General features: G+C 40.0%; 1 protein-coding gene and 1 long non-coding RNA gene across 6 annotated transcripts in view; one reads left to right on the forward strand and one right to left on the reverse strand.

Annotated features, from left to right (window-relative positions):
• Window positions 1-19,263, forward strand: part of TMIGD1 (transmembrane and immunoglobulin domain containing 1) — a 21,378-nt gene continuing 2,115 nt past the window's right edge. Inside the window, exons 1-8 of one of the 5 annotated variants that reach the window (XM_070482631.1) lie at window positions 24-95; window positions 431-541; window positions 1,543-1,650; window positions 3,511-3,789; window positions 7,227-7,505; window positions 12,744-12,847; window positions 13,833-13,873; window positions 14,410-14,526. In XM_070482631.1, the coding sequence (XP_070338732.1) occupies window positions 1,569-1,650; window positions 3,511-3,789; window positions 7,227-7,505; window positions 12,744-12,847; window positions 13,833-13,873; window positions 14,410-14,413 (789 nt within the window). In that variant the 5' untranslated portion in view covers window positions 24-95; window positions 431-541; window positions 1,543-1,568 and the 3' untranslated portion in view covers window positions 14,414-14,526. Of the gene's footprint in view, window positions 96-430; window positions 542-1,542; window positions 1,651-3,510; window positions 3,790-7,226; window positions 7,506-12,743; window positions 12,848-13,832; window positions 13,874-14,409; window positions 14,527-19,263 lie in introns of those variants that run through there. The other 4 variants (XM_070482630.1, XM_014826863.3, XM_070482629.1 and 1 more) reach the window with 4 other exon arrangements.
• Window positions 15,099-19,263, reverse strand: part of LOC123276068 (uncharacterized) — a 17,038-nt gene continuing 12,873 nt past the window's right edge. Inside the window, exon 3 of the long non-coding RNA XR_006512334.2 lies at window positions 15,099-15,583. This is a non-coding gene — a long non-coding RNA (uncharacterized lncRNA). The remainder of the gene's footprint in view (window positions 15,584-19,263) is intronic.

Genomic DNA, 19,263 nt, shown 5'->3' on the forward strand with positions numbered 1-19,263 from the left:
TTCAAGTACTATAAAGATGGTAACAGGGAAAGGATTCAGGGTTCCCAGACGGAGGAACAATTGGCCAAGGAAGTCAGCTTTTCAGAGCTCAGCAGGTAAGCGGCAAGACTTCGTCTTGTCTAGAAAGACAGTCATGGAAATTAAAAACAAGTCAGGTGAGGGAAATGCATTTTGAAAGGTGCTTTCTTGGTGGGTCGGAAGGAAGGGAAGATATGAATCTTCTTCCTTAATAGGGTGGGGGGTAAGGTCTGCCAAGAAGCCCACACTCTCAGTTTTTATTGAGCACCTGCAGTGCAGCGTGTTTGAGAAAACTCTATTAATGACCAAATTCTGAAATCATCATTGTTACAATGCTTGATAGAAGTCTTTTGGGAAAATTTTTTAAATTGCAAAATAACAAATATTAGCACTAATTGCATCTTATTGAAAGATTGATGCAGGCTTGCCAGCCCAAGAGGGTGAGTCTGGCGAAAACAAAACTTGCTCCTGTCAGGACAGGCCTGGGATGGGGAGGAGCAGAGCGGGCCCAAAGAAGTCGTAGGTATGTTCCAGCTCTTAAAGGTTTATATCGTATTAAGGGGACAAAAATCCAAGTTGCTAAGGTCTGTAGCGAGGCCAGGGACTAGAAGGGTTTAATGGCAGCTTCTTAAAGGAAGAGAATATTAATCTAGGCCAGTTGGGGTGGTTAAGATCCTGGCCTTGGGAGTCCTAGGTTCGAATCCTGGCCCTGATAATTATGGTCTTTGGGATCTTGGGCAAATTACATGATCTCTCCAAACCTGAGAAACAACTTCAATAGGGTTGTTAGAGGCTTAATTGAGATTGAAATTAATGTATGTAAAGTGTTTAGCGCAGTGTCTGTTGCATAGACAGCATTCCATATGTGTTTCTACTCTATTCGTAGTGGTACCCCTGAAAGGAAATCATAAATACATGTTTTTCCTAGATAGAAATGGAAAATATCTTAGGGAGAGGGATGGCAGCAGCAAAGCACAAAAAGAGAGAAAAAAGGCCTTTATTATTTATTATTTTTAGTCCATACAAGGTCAAGGGAAAGGAGTATCATGAGGTGGCGAGTAGCGGAGGGATGGAAGAAAGCAGAGATTAACATGGTTTAAGACCAGAGGCCATGTTTTGATGGAGTCTTTTTCTAAGGTATAAACCATTTGAATCTATGGGATTTGGAACACTCTCCAAAACTCTCTATTAGCAGAGAGCAACCTTACAAAAATGATGCAGGGGAGGCTTTCAAAACAAGAATTACTTTTTTTAGTAGGGACCATCTGAGAATGAAGCAAGTTTCATTTCTCTTACTGTTCCAATGACATTCTACCAATTTCTCCAGGGAAGACTGGTTTTACCTAAAAGTACCTTGAACTTAATGGTCAGAACAGGACTGTTTAATTAAAAACTAGAAATAGTACCGTTACAGCTGGGATGACTCATCCGGGACTTTATTTCAAATGTATAATAGACAAGAGGAAGGTTCATAAACTCAGTGTAGACCAAAGTACGGAACCAGCAACGCTCTTTTTCTGCCAGCAGATCAGACTCAAAAGTCATTAAAGATGACCTGGAAGAACAACGGCCTAATGCTAATGTGCAGATTTCTTCTGTTACTGATTTTATTTCTGCCACGTGAGATGACAAGTAAGTGAAAATTCTTTTTGGCCTCTTTTTAAATATTGAAAATTTTAGATTAAAAAATTATCAGTGGGCACTGGGATAATCCAAAATCCAAATTGGGATGTCTACACAGTTGGTAGTACAGGCTTGGAGTACAGGAGTCAGATAACATAATAAAACATTAAATGGAAAAGTATTTCTATGGTTCTGATATTATAAGCCACAGCCAGAATTCTCCTACATTTTAATGCATGTCATTCCTAATCACATCCCAAATGATCTTCTGCTGTTTACTCGAACATACCACTTACATGAAAATCTTTCCTGCATTTTGTCCCCACTCCAACCTGGAAGTAGCTTTTATCCCCCTTGATTTAAAAAGTAACACATAGTCATTGCAAAATAAATTAGGAGTAAAAATCTCTCCAAAACCCATCATCCAGAAAAAAAACACTCAGCATGTTGACGGATATTTTTCCAGATTTTAAAAAAATCCTAGGCAACAATCTCATTATTTTCACCAGTAATTTATGCTTTTTAAAGGAAAAGTTAATGTGTTTACAGAATAGATTAACGAATGTTATGTAGGGGGTAAATTTGTGGCAGCTGAAGTCATTTTTTAGCTTTTGTTGCCTGCTTCTGAACCAGGAAAGTAAAAACTGAAATTTAGGTATGTTACTACACAATGAACAGATTTCTAAAAATCAGAGGTGAAGGGGCTGGCCTGGTGATACAGCAGTTAAATGCACCCGTTCCACTTCAGAGGCCTGGGGTTCGCCAGTTCAGATGCCGGTGCGGACATGGCACTGCTTATCAAGCCATGCTGTGGTAGGCGTCCCACATATAAAGTAGAGGAAGATGGGCACGGATGTTAGCTCAGGGCCAGTCTTCCTCAGCAAAAAGAGGAGGATTGGCAGTAGATGTTAGCTCAGGGCTAATCTTCCTCAAAAGAAAAAAAAAATCAGAGATGAAAATTAACTGCTGTATATCCTAATCATCCACCCCACAGCATCTTGTCTACCCCACAAACCACAGCTGTTTAAACATCTTTTTATTTTACAACACTGCCAAAACAATATTAAAACATTAGAAATGCAAGACCAAATTCAGCCATAATCCTATTGTCTAGTCAGAAATGCTTTCAGATCAGCTTTTGCCCATATGCATATTCAATTTCGATATACTTAGAGTAATAAGTAGAGACATAATTTACATTCTGCCTGTGTGAATAGGGAGGTGACTAATGTTATGTCTTAAATTTTTTCCATTTTGCTATAGTCCTTTTTCCATTATGTTTCCCCACTCCTGCCCCTTACTGTGCTACTTCCAACACTCTGAAGTAAACAATTTAAGTTTAGTAAGTATTTTCTCACGTTTTTTCCTATTTTTGTCAACCGTATTCAATACATATAGACAGGATTTTTCCCAAGACTTTCCCTCATACATATGTGTGTATGTGTGTAGACATATAAATGCGGTAATTCTGTACATATTGGTTTCTAACCCAGTGGTTCTCAAACTTCACTGCAGCACATTAGAATCACTTGGGGGGCTTTTTAAAAACTGAACGCCCAGGTTGCACTGATGTCAATTAATCACAATGTCTGGGGGTGGGAGCCTGGCATCAGCACGTTTTTAAAGATCCCCAGGTGATTACAGTGTGCAGCAATATTTGGTAACTATCATTTTAACCTTTTCCTTTTTGTAGTTAATATTACATTATGGATCTTTTTCCTTGTAAAATCATACAGATCAATATGACTATTCTTAATTGTTGTAGAGTACTTCATTGTACTGATATAACATAATTTATTAAACCTATCCTCTGTCGATGGCCATTTAGATTGTTCGCTCTATCGTAATAGTTTCTTCCCACACTCCCAGGTTCTATTTTAACCGTGAATGGTAAAACTGAGAACTATGTTCTGGACACTCAGATTGGCTTCCAAGAATCTCTGAGATGTGCTGTTCAAAACCACACCAATGAGGAAGAACTTCTCTGGTACCGAGAGGCGGGCACAGTGGATTTGAAATCTGGAAACAAAATCAACTCCAGCTCTGTCTGTGTCTCTTCCATCAGTGAGGATGACAACGGAGTGACCTTCACCTGCAAGCTGCAGAGGAATCAGTCGGTGTCCATCTCAGTGGTGCTGAACGTCATTTGTGAGTGAGGGGGAAACTCTGAGTCAGACTGTGTTGTCTACACTACATTAAGGGGTAGCTGAAATCTGGGTCTAGAGAGTATGTGCATTTTAACGTTTGCTTGATATTGCCAAATTGCCCTGTTTATGCTCCCACAACAATGCACGAGGGTGCCTATTTCCCCACACCCTCATAAGCCCTGAATATCCTCAAACTCTAAGAATTTTCCAGACTGATTTGAAATTTTACTTTCATTTTCTAAATTAAGAACGAGATGCTCCCCTCTCATTAATGTATTGGCTGTTCATGCTTCTTTTCTGTGAAATGCCTGCTCATGTCCTTTACCCATTTTTCCATCGGGTTACATTCCTTTTTCTTATTGATTTGTATAAGGGCTTTGTATATTAAGGAAAATAGCCTTTTGTCATTTTGGATTTAAGTATTTCTTCTACTTATTTTTGACATTCTTAAATAGTTTTTTGGCGGTATTTAATACGTTGAATACATGTTTATGTATTTAAAATTACCAATCTTTTCCTTTGCGGTTTCTAGCTTTTGTGTTCTACTTAGAAAGACACTCATTGGGAATCTTTTAACATCACCTTAAAATCCAAAAAGGGACACTCTTTGATAGTTGGGTTCCAGGTATAGGTAAACCATTGGTGGAACTCTGTGGGTTTAGGGGGACTTCAAATGAGTCTGTGTCGGTGATCATATAGGTGGTTTGGGTGGAAAGCTGGTTCTCCACGAGGGAGGTATGGATGGTGTGGCGAGGGGCGCTGTGGCAGAGGGTGATGCGCTGTGATTTGGTAGAAGGAGCTCTGGACTAGGAACCTAGTCATAAAAAGTCAAGGCCATTTGACCCCAGTGAGCTCAGCAAACTTTTCTGTGAAAAACTGATGCCACAGTTCCTGAGATAAAAGTAGGTAATGCTGAGGAATACAGCTCTGAAAAATACTGGCATCCAGCAGCTTGAGTTTCCGCAATGAATCATTCACATGTTCCTGGGCAAAGGAGATTTGTTTTTTATTTCCTACGAATTGATAAAATGTGATTTTTAGCAAGCTACCTCTTGGCTACTTTGATATAATCCAAGACCATTGGGGAACTTGGAGGTCTTGTAATCCTTATAAAATGATAGGTGAGGAAACTGAGGCCCAGACTGAGGGCCCGAATTGTCACAGCTGGAGCTGAGAACAGAATACAAGTTCCCAGGCTCCTAATCTAGTGCTCTTTCTTCCTGTTGTACCTTCTTAAGGGAGACATGGCAGAAATGCTGACAGTATCGTTTGGTGGTTTAAAGAAATGATTTTCAGTTTTCTGGACTGAATTCACTTTTAAAGCATCTTTATAACAACCTCCTAAATGTTGTTGTTGCTAAGCACATATATAAGAAGACCAGTTGGTCAGTGATTCATGGTGACAGTAACTGACAAACTCATCAATCAATAAGTCAAAATGAGCTCATAGAAAGTGACAAGAATATCATGTACAATCCTAAGGAAGTATTATTATTGTTATAAATAGCAGATCAAGGACTAAATGTAAGCTTGATAATACACTATTTGGAGGAGGGTGTGCAGAAACAGGTTCCCTCATATATTACTGCTGAAAGTATAAATTGAGACTTTTTTTGCAGTATCGATCAAAATTTAAAGTGTACCTGACCCAGGAACCAGCATTTCTACTTCTAGATGTTAATCCTGGAGAAACACATGCACATGTGCATAACGAGACAAATACAGGGATGTTTATTGTGGCATTGTTTACCATTTTAAAATTGAAAATAACCTAAGGCCCACTAAAATAAAATGATTAAAGAGTCATGTATTATACTGTAGCAGTCTCAAAGCGATGAGCTAGATCTCTGTGATTCAACGTGGATATATCTCAAAAACACACAAGTCATTGAGAGAATGAAGTGTTTTATGTAAACCCCTTCTCGGCCTCCTAAAACAATGCAATTTATTTCCTATGGGACATTAAATGGATAGAAAACTATTCTTTTTAAAAAAATATCTGCAAGGATTTATATCAAACTCATAGCAGTAGGCATCTCTGGTGAGTCAAGAAGGGAGCAGGAGCGAGTCAAGGAAGACCTTAACTTTATCTGAAATGTACTAATTTTTTTAAAAGGAATACTCATGTATGGCTGATGTGCTTAAAAATTCACTTTAAATAGTTAAATAAAAAGAAACGACTATTAGGACCTGTTCACAAGTGAAACTTGTATATTCAGGAATTATGTTCCCTATTCTAGCAGCTTCCTACATCTCTGAATATCATATAACATCCTTGCTGGATATGGATACAGAACTCAAACTCATTCCAAAGAGCAACAAAATGTCATTCTTCTGAGAGAGCTATTAATAGCACAGCCTACTCAGGGTCTAATTATTCAGCGTGCAGATTACACATGCTTCTTTTTTCCTCTTTCCCCTGCTCTACCTCTTTCCTGCCGCCCACTTTTCAAGTATTTTATTACTCTTTTGCACCTTGGCTGGAAAATGCAAGGGACATGGAGAAGAGAGGAGAGCCAGCTCAGCCATTTCTCCTCACAGTTGATGGAAAGCCCTGGTTGGGGTGAGGGTCGGAATTATTTGGTGAAGATAAATGTGTTTGACTATCTATGGGTCTACAGCTGCCCTTATGATAGAGGGAGTCAGGAGCTGCTCACACAGACAGATGAGAGGGACTCAGAAGGTCACACTCACCTTCCATCAATGCCAGAGTTGCCACAATTGGAACACCTTCTGGGAGGAGGACATTATTTCTAGAGGATCATTGAGGAAATGCAAATATGCATTGGTATATATGTGGCCAGAGCAAAAGTGGTTAAGTAAAATGCAAAAATAGAGGGTGTGAGGAGCCCTCAAAACCACCACTACCACCACGATAATAATAGTAGCTAGCAATGTGGTAAATTCTTTACAGGCATTATCTCATTTAATCTTCACAGCAACTCATGACGCAGGTGTTATCCCACTTTTTAGATGAGGAAACTGAACAGTTACTTAGCAGTTAAGTAACTTTCTCAAGGTGACAGTAGATAAGTAGTGCAGATGGAATCAAGACTATCTGCACCACCTGACTTCTTCATATTACACTGTTTTATCCAACACTGTATTAACTCTCAGAGAGCATAGACTCAAGGCTTATACTCTTGGGTAGTGTTACAAATTGTCTACTTGGTACAGATTCGTTATTAGATATGTTTGTTTCATGGTCTGTCTTCTCCACCACATTAAAAGTTCTATGAGGTCTGGGACTGGGTGTATGTTATTTACCATTGTACCCCCAGTTCCTACTTAGCCCAGTGCTTGGCATACAGTAGGTATTCAGCAAATTTTTGTCAAATGAATGAATGACCCCACAAGATAGACTGAAGGAAGATCTTGAACACTGACAGTAAACCACTGCTTATCTGCTAATGAAACCTAAATGCTTGAATCTTGCAGTTCCTCCTCTCCTAAGTGGAGACGACTTCCAAACTGTTGAGGAAGGGAGTAATGCAAATTTGGTTTGCAATGTGAAATCCAACCCCCAGGCTCAAATGATGTGGTACAAAAACAGTAGCATCCTGAATTTAGAGAAAAACCATCACCAAGTCCAACAGACAAGTGAGTCTCTTCAACTGTCGATCACCAACGTCAAGAAATCTGACAATGGAACCTACAACTGTATTGCAAATTCAACTTGGAGAGTGGAGACCAAAGACTTTCACCTCATTGTCAAAGGTAACTCTCTTTTGAAGTCATATCCAGCACAGGGCAAAACTCAGAATAGATGCTCAGTCAATATTTTTTGTGACAACAAATTATGATGACAATTATGATTAGAAGTTAGGATTTTTCTGTGAAGAATTGTCCTTATCCAAAGAGTTTTCCACTAAGAATTCTAGTCTTTCTTTTTAGAGGAATTATGCCCATTCCATATAGGACGCTGCTCTTTGAGGAAAGGTCCTTTTCTAGAATCAAGTGGTAGAAGACAATTCTGGTTGGCTTTTAGGGAGGAGTATTTCCATCAATTCTCCCGGGCAACAAGATTTGTAGGAGCTGGACGTTCGAGTTCACAGCCTAATGACAAACAGAAGAGAAGTCAGAAACACACAGAGAAAAAAATGTGACTAGATACTGACTAGATGAGAAAATAGATCTCTAAAGTCACTCCTCACTCTGAAATTGTAACCTGTAGGCTAATCGGAAGAGGGAGTGGGGGGAAAAGTTCTTTCTCTTGGCTTCACGCTTCTCCTACCCAGGTTTAATACCTGTGCAATAATAGGGAACAAATAAAGCTCCAAGTGTTTTTCCCCTCTCATATTTCTCGTTCATACAAAAAGAGAAAGGCGAGATACCTGGTGTAGAAAATGCTCATGCACACATTTCCTGGTCTGGGGCCAGTAGGCTTGCAGCAGCCAAACAAGCTGAGGCTTCTATATCTTGTTAGAACATTATTCACATGGTCATTTGCCTCCCTGTGCCCACTCATTGCTTTTCTTGCCAATCCCCAGGAAATCAACTGAACCCTTGCCAGAAGTGTTGGACTGATGTGACCATAGCGCTTATTATTTTCTCCCCCTCAGGGAGGTCTGGGAAACCAACAGAGCGGCTGGTGGGGAGGAAGAGATGCTGCAGGTTGAACATCCGTTCTGTGATTACTGGCATGTTCAGTAATTTGTCCTGCAGAGCAGTGACAGTATGCCCACTGGCTACTCACTTTAAAAACCAAACCCACAAATAACCCAAGTACTTACCGTATAGAAGCAGTGGAAAGGGCACCATATGGAAGCTTGTGGCTATTCACCCCACCCAGGATCACAAAAGCATGATTAGTGTAGCCTCAGGTTATGCCATTCTAACAGGCTGTAAAGACCACATGGAGAGAGTAGGGAATTATGTCGTCCCTCTTGGTTAAGAAGGAATCATAATTGCTTTGTGTCACATAAAAAACATACAGCTTGTGTGGCAAGCAGCATGCCAGCTTGGCAAATTGGCTTTCAGGAGGGCAGAATCCTGTTTCGGGTGGAGCTCTTCCAAACCAACTTGTTTTTCCTATTTATTACTGCTTTATTACTTCCCTGGCTGTTGGCTGCCTTTGCAGCATAAGCATTCTGCTGCTGGTGCTTAGGCTAAATGCCCAGTTTGCCATGAGCCTCTCCCAGCTTCACGGCTCAGTGGGGTAGTTTCTCAATGAGGCCATGCCAAGCTGGAAATGACATCATGGCTCTTTTTTTTTTTTTTTCAGTTTTACTCATGGCTAAGATTTATTACAGTAATGTAGTAAGGATATATAGCCAGATCATAAAGGAAAAAGAAAAAGACATAGACAGAATCTGGAGGAATCCATGTGTGGACTTCCCACAGTGGTCACAGAGGAAAAGTTTCTATCAGTTTAGAAAATTGTTTACCAGCTAAGTTCCTAGATGTCAGCCAAGGGCAAACCTTGTAAGTAGGTCTTTCTAAGGATAGCAGTCTCTGGCCCACTACGTTAACTCTTTTCTGCACACCATCCACTTATTTTCTTTCATGAAATGTCTGTTTAAATATTTGGCCCTCTTTTTTATAACAGGATTTTTTTTCTCCTTATTGAGTTTGGAGAGTTTTTCATTTATTTCGGATATATGTCCTTTATCAGATACGTGATTTGCAAGTATTATATCCCAGTCTATGGCTTAACTTTTCATTCTCTTAACAGTGTCTTTTGAAGAACAGAAGTTAGTAATTTTGGTGAAGTCTAGTTTAACAATTTATTCCTTTATGGGTCATGCTTTTAGTGTCAATCTAAGAAATCTTTGCCTAATTCAAGGCCACAAAGATTTTCTCCTATGCTTTCTCCTCCTTTTACGGTTTTAGATTTACTTCTGGGATTCATCTTGAGTAATTTTTGATACGGTATGAGACATAACTAGAAGTTCACTTTTTACATATGAATATCTGATTTTCCAACACCATTTGTTAAAATGTTTATTCTTTCTCCACTGAATTGCCTCTGCAGTTTGTCAAACATGATTTGTTTGTATGTATGTGAGTCTATTTCTGGACTTGCTGTTTTCTTTCATTTTCTACTTGGTTATCTTTCCATTAATACCACACTGTCAATTACGTCACTTTATAATAAGTCTTAACATGAGATATCATTAGTTCTCTAACTTTGCTCTCCTTTTTCAAAGTTGTTTTGCATGTTCTGGGACATCCTGAATCTTTTCTTTTTTTTTTTTTTTTAAAGATTTTATTTTTTTCCTTTTTGTCCCCAAAGCCCCCCGGTACATAGTTGTGTATTCTTCGCTGTGGGTTCCTCTAGTTGTGGCATGTGGGACGCTGCCTCAGCGTGGTCTGACGAGCAGTGCCATGTCCGCGCCCAGGATTCGAACCGACGAAACACTGGGCCGCCTGCAGCGGAGCGCGCGAACTTAACCACTCGGCCACGGGGCCAGCCCCCTGAATCTTTTCTTGAGCATAAGATTTTAGCCCGCGATTATTTTAGCACAAGATAATTTTACCCTAATGAATATCAGGAGAAAATACCAGGGCTGGTTACAATTGAGAGAGTAAAACAGGACAAGAGGGGAGATGCAGTTACATTTGCCAAAGTCACTTTCAACAGAAACTTGGAATCCAAAGGGAGCCAATGAGTCAGGCCGTTTATTTCAGCTTGTTTGTGGTGTGAAAGCTGTCACATATGGCTTCATTTTATTCAGCTTGGTAAAAAATATTCCGAACTGTGACTGAATTCTGATTTCTTTCCCTAGTTGTCCCAACTTTGCTTCTCTTTCATTTTGACATCTTTCCTCGGTACTGCGGGTAGAGGGGGTCCCCAGTAAGGTGAGGGCCATTTGGTATGTCCCAAGGCTGTTTATTACAGAGCCAGGGCTTACAAGAAGGCCCATTGAGCAGTTTCTCCAGAGGGTTGATGCAACCCATACCCTCGTGAGAGTAATTTTTCGTAACAGCCAAAAGAGAGCAAGAGTAAAGGATGCTTAATCTACTTACTCTCCAAAATTATCCTGGGCAGGAAATGGACAAATAGTGGAGAAGAAAACAATTAAAAGGTAAGTGGTTAGTGTGCCATACAGTTACGGAGGGATAAACCCTGTTTCCTCATCCTGAGACATATATGGCTTGGGCTTTGAAATTCGATTTATCTAAAGTCTTCTATTGGGGCCAGCCTGGTGGTGCAGAAGTCCAGTTCGCATATTCTGCTCCTGCAGCCCAGGGTTTGCTGGTTTGGATCCCCGGTGCGGACCTACATACTGCTTGGCAAGCCATGCTGTGGTAGGCGTCCCACATTTAAAGTAGAGGACGATGGGCACAGATGTTAGCTCAGGGCCAGTCTTCCTCAGGAAAAAGAGGAGGATTGGCAGCAGATGTTAGCTCAGGGCTAATTTTCCTTGAAAAATAAATAAATAAATAAAATAAAAATAAAAGTAAAGTCTTCTCTTCCCCTCTTCCCTGACTTTCGCCCCTCATATACTATCTCATGACCCTGTGTCTTTTATAACACTTACCGCAATCTGTAGTTTTTATTTGTTTAATGTCTGTCTCTTCCACTAGAATATGAACTTCACAAAGCCGGGAGACCTCCACGTGTGTCCTCTTTTTTACAGGGCCGAGTACAGCGCCTAATACACAGTGGTGGTTCAGTAAAAATTTGTTGACTACACTCAACCCACAAACTCAATTTTACAGTAAATAGCACACTCTTTATTTCCTACAAATTCCTAAACTTTTACCTTAGCCATGATTGGAGCCCCTACCCCTCCTAGGATGGCATCAGAATCCAGGGGCTTCGACAGGGTCATTTAAATACCTTTGTTGACCTTGAGCACTCTTACTTTTGAAAAAGTTTCATCTCATATCATATCAAACTTATTAAAACAAAGCACATTAAGGATACTTTTTTGCTGTAAAAATTTTGAAATGATTTTTATAACTTGTGCACATTTTGAATTTTATTATAAATGTTGTTAATTTGGTTCTTAAAGTTTAAGCATTATTTAACAGTTGGGTATAGTTGACACAAAGTTACATTTTATAGATGTTTAAACATTTATTAACGTTGATTAATTTTGCCACTTTATTTTCATATTTGGGGGCCAATACTTCTTTTGTTCAGTTCTCAGGTATTTTCATAGGCTCTTGGAAGGCTTGCAAGCACAGACACTGTGTCTGTAGTGCCTGATGACCAATATAGCTCTAAGCTTACCTGGTGTTTAGAAAACCAGGGACTGGGCTTTCATTTCCAGGCCGTCATGGCTGTTGCTGACCTCTTCCTAGTCCAAGTTAGACGTAGACTCTCTGTCCTTCCACGCCATTTAGAGAGGTATGAAAATCTTGGCCAACGTTGGGCCAAGGCAGGTGCTTAGAGTTCTACTTCCCTAGGGGCTCCCTGCAGCCGCCATCCGTAATGTCTTGTCACCTGTTTGGGGCACTATTGCAGTACAGCTACAAGGTCCCCACTGCTCCTGGGGCCCACAGACCTCTCTCCCCTTGGTCCAGCAGGCTCCTTGCCTTTCCTCTCTTGCTCTTAAAGCCTTCTTTCTTCTCCCTCTCCCCAGGGATGCCTCCTAATTTGGGCTTTTTCAAAAGGCAGGAAAAACTATTGACTTCAGCCTACTTCTGCTTTTCTGCATGGCAAAAATTATGGATGAAGAAAGCAGAAAATGTTCTGACTACCTGTTTTATGGGAATTTTTCATATTACAATAAGTTAACCTTACACAAAGGAATGGATTCAAAACCTGTCTCTGCTATTTACTAGTTCTGTGACTTTGGACAAGTAAACGAACCCCTCAAATCCCCTGGTTCCTCACCTGTAAAATGAGGATAATACACCCACCTTTTGGGATTGTTGGGAGGGTTTAATTAAGAGAATGATAGACGTGAAGTGCAAGGCATCGTGGCAGGGACATATCAGAAGTACCTAAATTACAAGCATATAAATGTTAGTCCTCGTTCCCTGTGTTTGCATTTCCAACAGATAAAGCTGTGGTTGTACCAAAAGAACCCATTATTGCTGCCTGTGTTGTGATCTTTCTGACACTGTGCTTTGGATTGATTGCTAGAAGAAAAAGAATAATAAAGGTATCTGAGTATTCTAAGCTATTTAGGTAAAAAGGGGTCTAAATAATGGCAGAGAACTGGCTATCTAAGTGACTATAGCATAGGAACCACACTTGGACAGTCTGGTCTCTCTACCATGACATCTCAAATGGAAGTTGCTCAAAGGAATAAAATTTGTACATATATTATGAATACAGCTTTACAAAGACTAGAAGTGCATATGGACAAGACCTGCATGAAAATAGCTGTGGTGTCAGGGGTAGCGGATTTGGGGCTGCTTTTTCTTCCTTTCAAATTTCCCTTTATTGTTGCTATGGTGCCTTTGGTACAATAAGTAAATATAGAGAGGAACATCTGCTCTGGATTCAGAGACCTGCATGAAAAAGATGGCACTTGCTGCCCACTTCTTAAGTACGGCCATGAGCCCCAGCTGCCCTGGGCTGGAGTTTGAACTGTTGAATGCTTAACCTTGTTGGTTAGCATGATGCAGACTATGTGGGTGCAAGGTTAATGCTATGCATTTGACTCCAGTGCCAGAGGGAGGCAAATAAGGCAGAAAGCCTCTAAGGAAAGGCCAGTGTGGCCTAGGCTGAGTTCATTATCCAGCCAGAGGCATTGTCCTTGAAACATATGGTAATTGGGCGTTATTTAGGGCAACAATGTCTCCCAGGGAGAAATTCACCCACCCCTTGTCCCAATATAAAGCAGATTTTCCCTACAAAAAAAGAAACACTCAACTATCCAAGAATCTTAGAAGCATTTTAAGAGTTATATCTTCTCCAAGTTCAATAAAAATAATTAATGTGGCCAAAGAAATAAGACCTGGATCAGTGCAGAGGTGGCTATATTTCCAGCCACCTCTGTATCGGTGTGTATTTTTCTAGGTAGGAGATTAACAGACATTTGGGTTTCCTGTCCCTTGAGCCATCTTGATACATTCAAAATGTTTACCCATGGGCCTTAGAAAAGCAGGCAAACTCACTGCCCTTGTTGTATTTGCTTTTAGCTCTGCATAAAGGATAAAGATTCTCAGGGAGAAACAGCTCTGTAAGTACTTTGGTCTGGGGCCATGATTTCCCCTAAGCAGATGGGTAGCAGTGATGTGCATTATAAAGCCTATCCCGAGCAAACTCTTCCTGAGATGGAAGGCGCTGGAAGGTGGAGGGGTTCAGCGGCGAATGGAGAGTAGAAGAGAATCTGCCTCCACTTTAGAGGCAGACTGGTGAGGCTAGGTTAGAAGGTTTCCTAGAAGTGAGGATACCTTTGGTCTACTCTCTCTTTAAACACTTTTGGGCTAATGTTTATGCAACTGCATTTTATTGCCACACAATGTAAATAATTGAGAGGGCCTACCCTGGGGGAAGCCATGGCTGCATTCTCTTCCCAAGATCTGAAGCCACATTCCTCATCCTAAGTACTGCCTTCTTTTAGGAGCTTCCTTTAGTCTATTGGCTCCAGCATACATGAAGTGGGCAGTGGGTAAAAAGAACGAAGACATTCTTTCCAAGAGTATGAATTTTGTTTAGAATTTTTTTTCTTATTGCTATGATCATCATTATAATTAATTTCTTGAATCATTTCAGATGAGAAAGCTGAGATGCCATCTAATGCAGCAAGAGTTTTGGATCAGGACTTCCTTGATTTATGTAGTCCCATCTGTATTTATTGCTATTATTAAATTCACTCCTGTCAAATTGTCAGAGGTTATGAAGAAGTGTTTCATTAAGCACTTAACAGTAGTTGTTATGACTAATTTGATATACTTGTGGAAGATTTTTATGGAGAATGCTGTTAACAATGAAAAGTGAGATTTTGTGAAGTTTTCTCCTTGAAGGGTATGTTAATTAATTGAGATATGTTCCGAAAAAAATGTTGGTAACCATTTAGTGTGTGTTTGTCTAGGTAGGAAATTAACAGACATTTGATTTTGCCAAATCAGTGCAATTACCAAACAACAACAACAAAACAAAACTGGGAGGGGCAACATGGAGTGACCGGTTTTTAAAGTTGCCAAGGAAGCATGTAAAAAATATCAATTATCATCTACCTTCACTGTCATTTCACAAAAGAAACATTTTAGGACCAAAAAAAGGATATAATCTCAGAATATAAAACACTCCTTTAAATGGAATAAATTTAGTATTATGAAAAACTAAGCATATGTCCGTATTTTTCTTATCTCATCATGGTTGACACGGTCACAAACTTTGTGAGCTTTATGTGGTGAGGAAGATGAGAACAGCAGGGGACAGGGGCTGGCCAGCATATTCGTTTACAAGTACCCTTTACTCATTTTGCATAGTCATTGCATACCCTTAGCTCTATTAATTATGTCAGCCTGTGCTCTGCTCACATATCTCAATTTTAAATTGCAGCTCTCTTATCATTTATCATTGACCTTCCCCACTTCGATCCTTTCTTCACTTTTCTACCCCATAAGAATCTCTGCTTCGCTTTCCCACACAACCAGGGTGAGTTAGGGGGAGAGGCAGCCCTGGCCAGAACCACCTTTGATGTCTCTGCTGTGCTTCCCCTCTGTCTTAGAAAAAACATTATTTTTGGTCTAATATTGCAGTAGCTGAATGTGCCACAGCCAGAGAGAGATCTGCTGTCAGACAGGTGGTGAAAAGCCCTTTATTGACATCGAAGCAAAAAGAAGAAATGAGCAGAATGCATGACTTCTCAACAGTCTTCTTTCTAAGAGGAACAGACACATCCTCCTGTTAGGCTTCTCTTTGCTTCCTTGGAAACTTCAGCCTGGAATGGAGAGAGAGAGAGAGAGCGGTCAAGACTGTGGTTTGCAGATTTCTCTGTCTCCTTGGAGACCCCAGGAGGTTTTTGTGGGGAAGCCTTCAGATCATGTTCCTCATTCAGGATTTCTCAGAGTAGGACTTGGAAGCCTTGTGAAAATGCTATAAGGATAAGGTAGGAGGATTGTGGAAATCTGAAAGTTTAGACAATTAAGTAGAAGCCTGGAGACTATTTTAAAAAAACCCGAAAAACAAAACCAGACCTCAGGCAATGGTGGGTTGGGATAGTTTAAAGTGGAAGAGGAGGGCCGGCCCAGTGGCACGCAGTTAAGTGCGCACATTCCACTTCGGTGGCCCGGGGTTCACCGGCTCAGATCCCCGGTGTGGACATGGCACCGCTTGGCAAGTCATGCTGTGGTAGGCGTCCCACATATAAAATAGAGGAAGATGGGCACGGATGTTAGCTCAGGGCCAGTCTTCCTCAGCAAAAAGAGGAGGATTGGCAGCAGATGTTAGCTCAGGGCTAATCTTCCTCAAATAAATAAATAAATAAAGTGAAAGAGGAAACAGAAAAATTTATATATTTAAGTGGACTTGGAATCAGGAGACCCAAATATCAGTTTTGGCTGCGTTACCTTGGGCAAATCCTTTTCCCTCTCTTGGGCCTTTAAGAAATGAGGAGGTTGGATTAGGAGGAGGATTAGGATTAATTTTCATGTCATCTTGAAAATTCTGTGATTCTCAAAAGATTCCCACATAGTTTAATTAATTGCTGGAAGGAGCTGGCAAGAAAGATTGAAAATGTAATACCTTTGCCCCACCTAGTAGAATTATGAATCAGCTTTGCTCTAGGGCATATAACAATCCTTGAGAATGACAGGTCATCAGTAGAGAGTTTCTTCACCCTTATAAAATACAATGACCTTGCATGTCAGCACAGACAAGGAACATAAACTAGTTTTAACAGAGCACAGCAATACGATAAATGGTCATTGTATTTCATTTTGCCTTACAGTTTTGAGAAAAAGCAGAGCTTGTATTAAAAACTATATTCTTTATCTAAAATTAGAAGTTAGCTGAGAGCCTGACTTAGAAAGACATGAAATTCCAGGACTCAAAAGAAGCCCCCTAGCCTTTCCCTAAATGTCTTCTCTATTTACTATGAGATAGCTGAAATTCCAACACTCATTCATCTGGTTTTGACCCTTTGAACTACAAATACCAGCAGAGAAGTGATAGACAAAGCCACGTGCTCCCTCCTCAACCTTTCTACCAATAAGGACAACTTTAATAATTATTATCTTTCTCCTTCTTGAGCCTCATTTTTTGAAAGAACTGGTCTATCAAGCAAACTTTATTTATTAAATAATAATAATCTGGGGCCGGCCCCATGGCCAAGTGGTTAAGTTTGCGCGCTCCGATTCTGTGGCCCAGGGTTTCACCAGTTCAGATCCTGGGCGTGGACATGGCACTGCTCATCAAGCCACGCTGAGGCAGCGTCCCCCATGCCACAACTAGAAGGACCCACAACTAAGAATATGCAACTATGTACCATGGGCGCTTTGGGGAGAAAAAGGAAAAATAAAATCTTTAAAATAAAAAAATAATAATAATCTATTTTCTCAACTTTTAAAAACATTTATCATTGGTATCTAAGTGCCAGTCTGAGCTTCTTTTATGGCAACACAATTACCCAGTTGATGTAATTCCGTTCAAAAGCAAAGAAATCTGGTACTTTACTTAACCTGTGCAGTCTTTTAGAGGTTAACAATATAATTATTGCCATTTGGTTTTTTGAATCATTGATAATAGCTTACAAACGCCCTTCTTTACCAACTTTACCCCCATCATAACCACCATAGTGCCCACCTTCCTAAAATTATTGGCCAGCGGTCATAAGCTCAAATTCTTACAGGGGTCAAGCAGATCAATGAGTGAAGCAGGCTAGATAAACAATAGGGAGTGGTGGGGACTGTGGCAAATAGCACATCTATGTCTAAAGGAGGACTAATAATCTGTTCAACTACCATGTCTACTCAGGCAAAGGAAATAAAAGAAAAAATAAACAATTGGCTCTACATCAGACTAAAAAGCTTCTGCAAGGCAAAGGAAACCATGAACAAAATGAAAAGACAACTTAACAACTGGGAAAAAATATTGGCAAATCATATATCCAACAAGGGGTTAATTTCCAAAGTATATAAAGAACTCATACAGCTCAACAACAAAAAACCAAACAGCCTGATCAAAAAATGGGCAGAAGATATGAACAGACATTGTTCCGAAGAAGATGTACAATAGCCAACAGGTACATGAAAAGATGCTCAACATCACTAATTATTAGGGAAATGCAAACCAAACTACAATGAGATGCCACCTTACACCTGTTAGAATGGCTATTATTACCAAGACAAAGTATAACAAATGTTGCAGAGGATGTGGAGGAAAGGGAACCCTCATCCACTGCTGGTGGGAATGCAAACTGGTGCAGCCACTATGGAAAACAGTATGGAGATTTGTCAAAAAATTAAAAATAGAAATACCATATACCCAGCTATTGCACTACAGGGTATTTATCCAAAGAACATGAAATCAACAATTCAAAGAGACTTGTGAACCCCTATGTTCATTGCAGTATTATTTACAATAGTCAAGACATGGAAGCAACCCAAGTGCCCATCAACTGATGAATGGATAAAGAAGATGTGGTATACACATACAATGGAATACTATGCAGTTATAAAGAAAAGACAAAATCATCCCTTTTTTGCAACAATATGGATAGATCTTGAGGGTATTATGTTAAGTAAAATAAGCCAGACAGAGAAAGACAAACACCATATGATTTCACTCATATGTGGAAGATAAACAGATGTATAAAGAGAATAGATCAGTGTTTACCAGAGGGGAAGGGGGTGGTGGAGTGGGCAAAATGGGTAAAGGGGAACATATGTATGATAATGGATAAAAATTAGATTATTGGTGGTGAGTACAATGTAGTCTATACAGAACCTGATATATAATAATGTACACTTGAAATTACACAATATTATAAACCAATATGACCTCAATAAAATAATTGAAAAAAATAAAATAAAATAAAAGAAGGCTAATAGTTACCATTGAGGACAGATCTTCTGATTTTTTTTTTTTTTTGAGGAAGATTGGCCCTGAGATAACATCCGTGCCCATCTTCCTCTATTTTATATGTGGGACGCCTGCCACAGCATGGCTTGATAGGCAATGCTAGGTCCACGTCTGGTATCTGAACCAGTGAACCCTGGGCCACGGAAACAGAGCACACGAACTCAACCACTATGCCACCAGGCCAGGCCCAGATCTTCTGATTCTTTAAGAGAAGTCAGAAATCTGGATTTTTATGTGTAATTCTCCTAATTAAAGAAAATTCTTTTAATTTGTATGTCCAGGAGTAGAAGAAGCCTCTCACCCCAATATATGCCATTCTCTGTTAGGTAAAATACAATCCAGTGTTGACTTGGGCTTTCATTGTCTCATGGAGATTTTTGTGAATCAGCTCTTGTAATTTTCACTCATAGCCTTCTCCCCCCAAAGCTCAGGCATGATCACGAGGAACTAAGTCAGAGGACAATTGGTTATACTATGCCAAGGGCTTGACCTGCATTATTTGATCCTGTAAACAACCCTATAAGTAGTCATGATTGTCCC

The sequence above is a fragment of the Equus asinus genome, chromosome 13, assembly GCF_041296235.1.
Source record: "Equus asinus isolate D_3611 breed Donkey chromosome 13, EquAss-T2T_v2, whole genome shotgun sequence".
In the NCBI taxonomy this organism is placed as follows: Eukaryota; Metazoa; Chordata; class Mammalia; order Perissodactyla; family Equidae; genus Equus; species Equus asinus.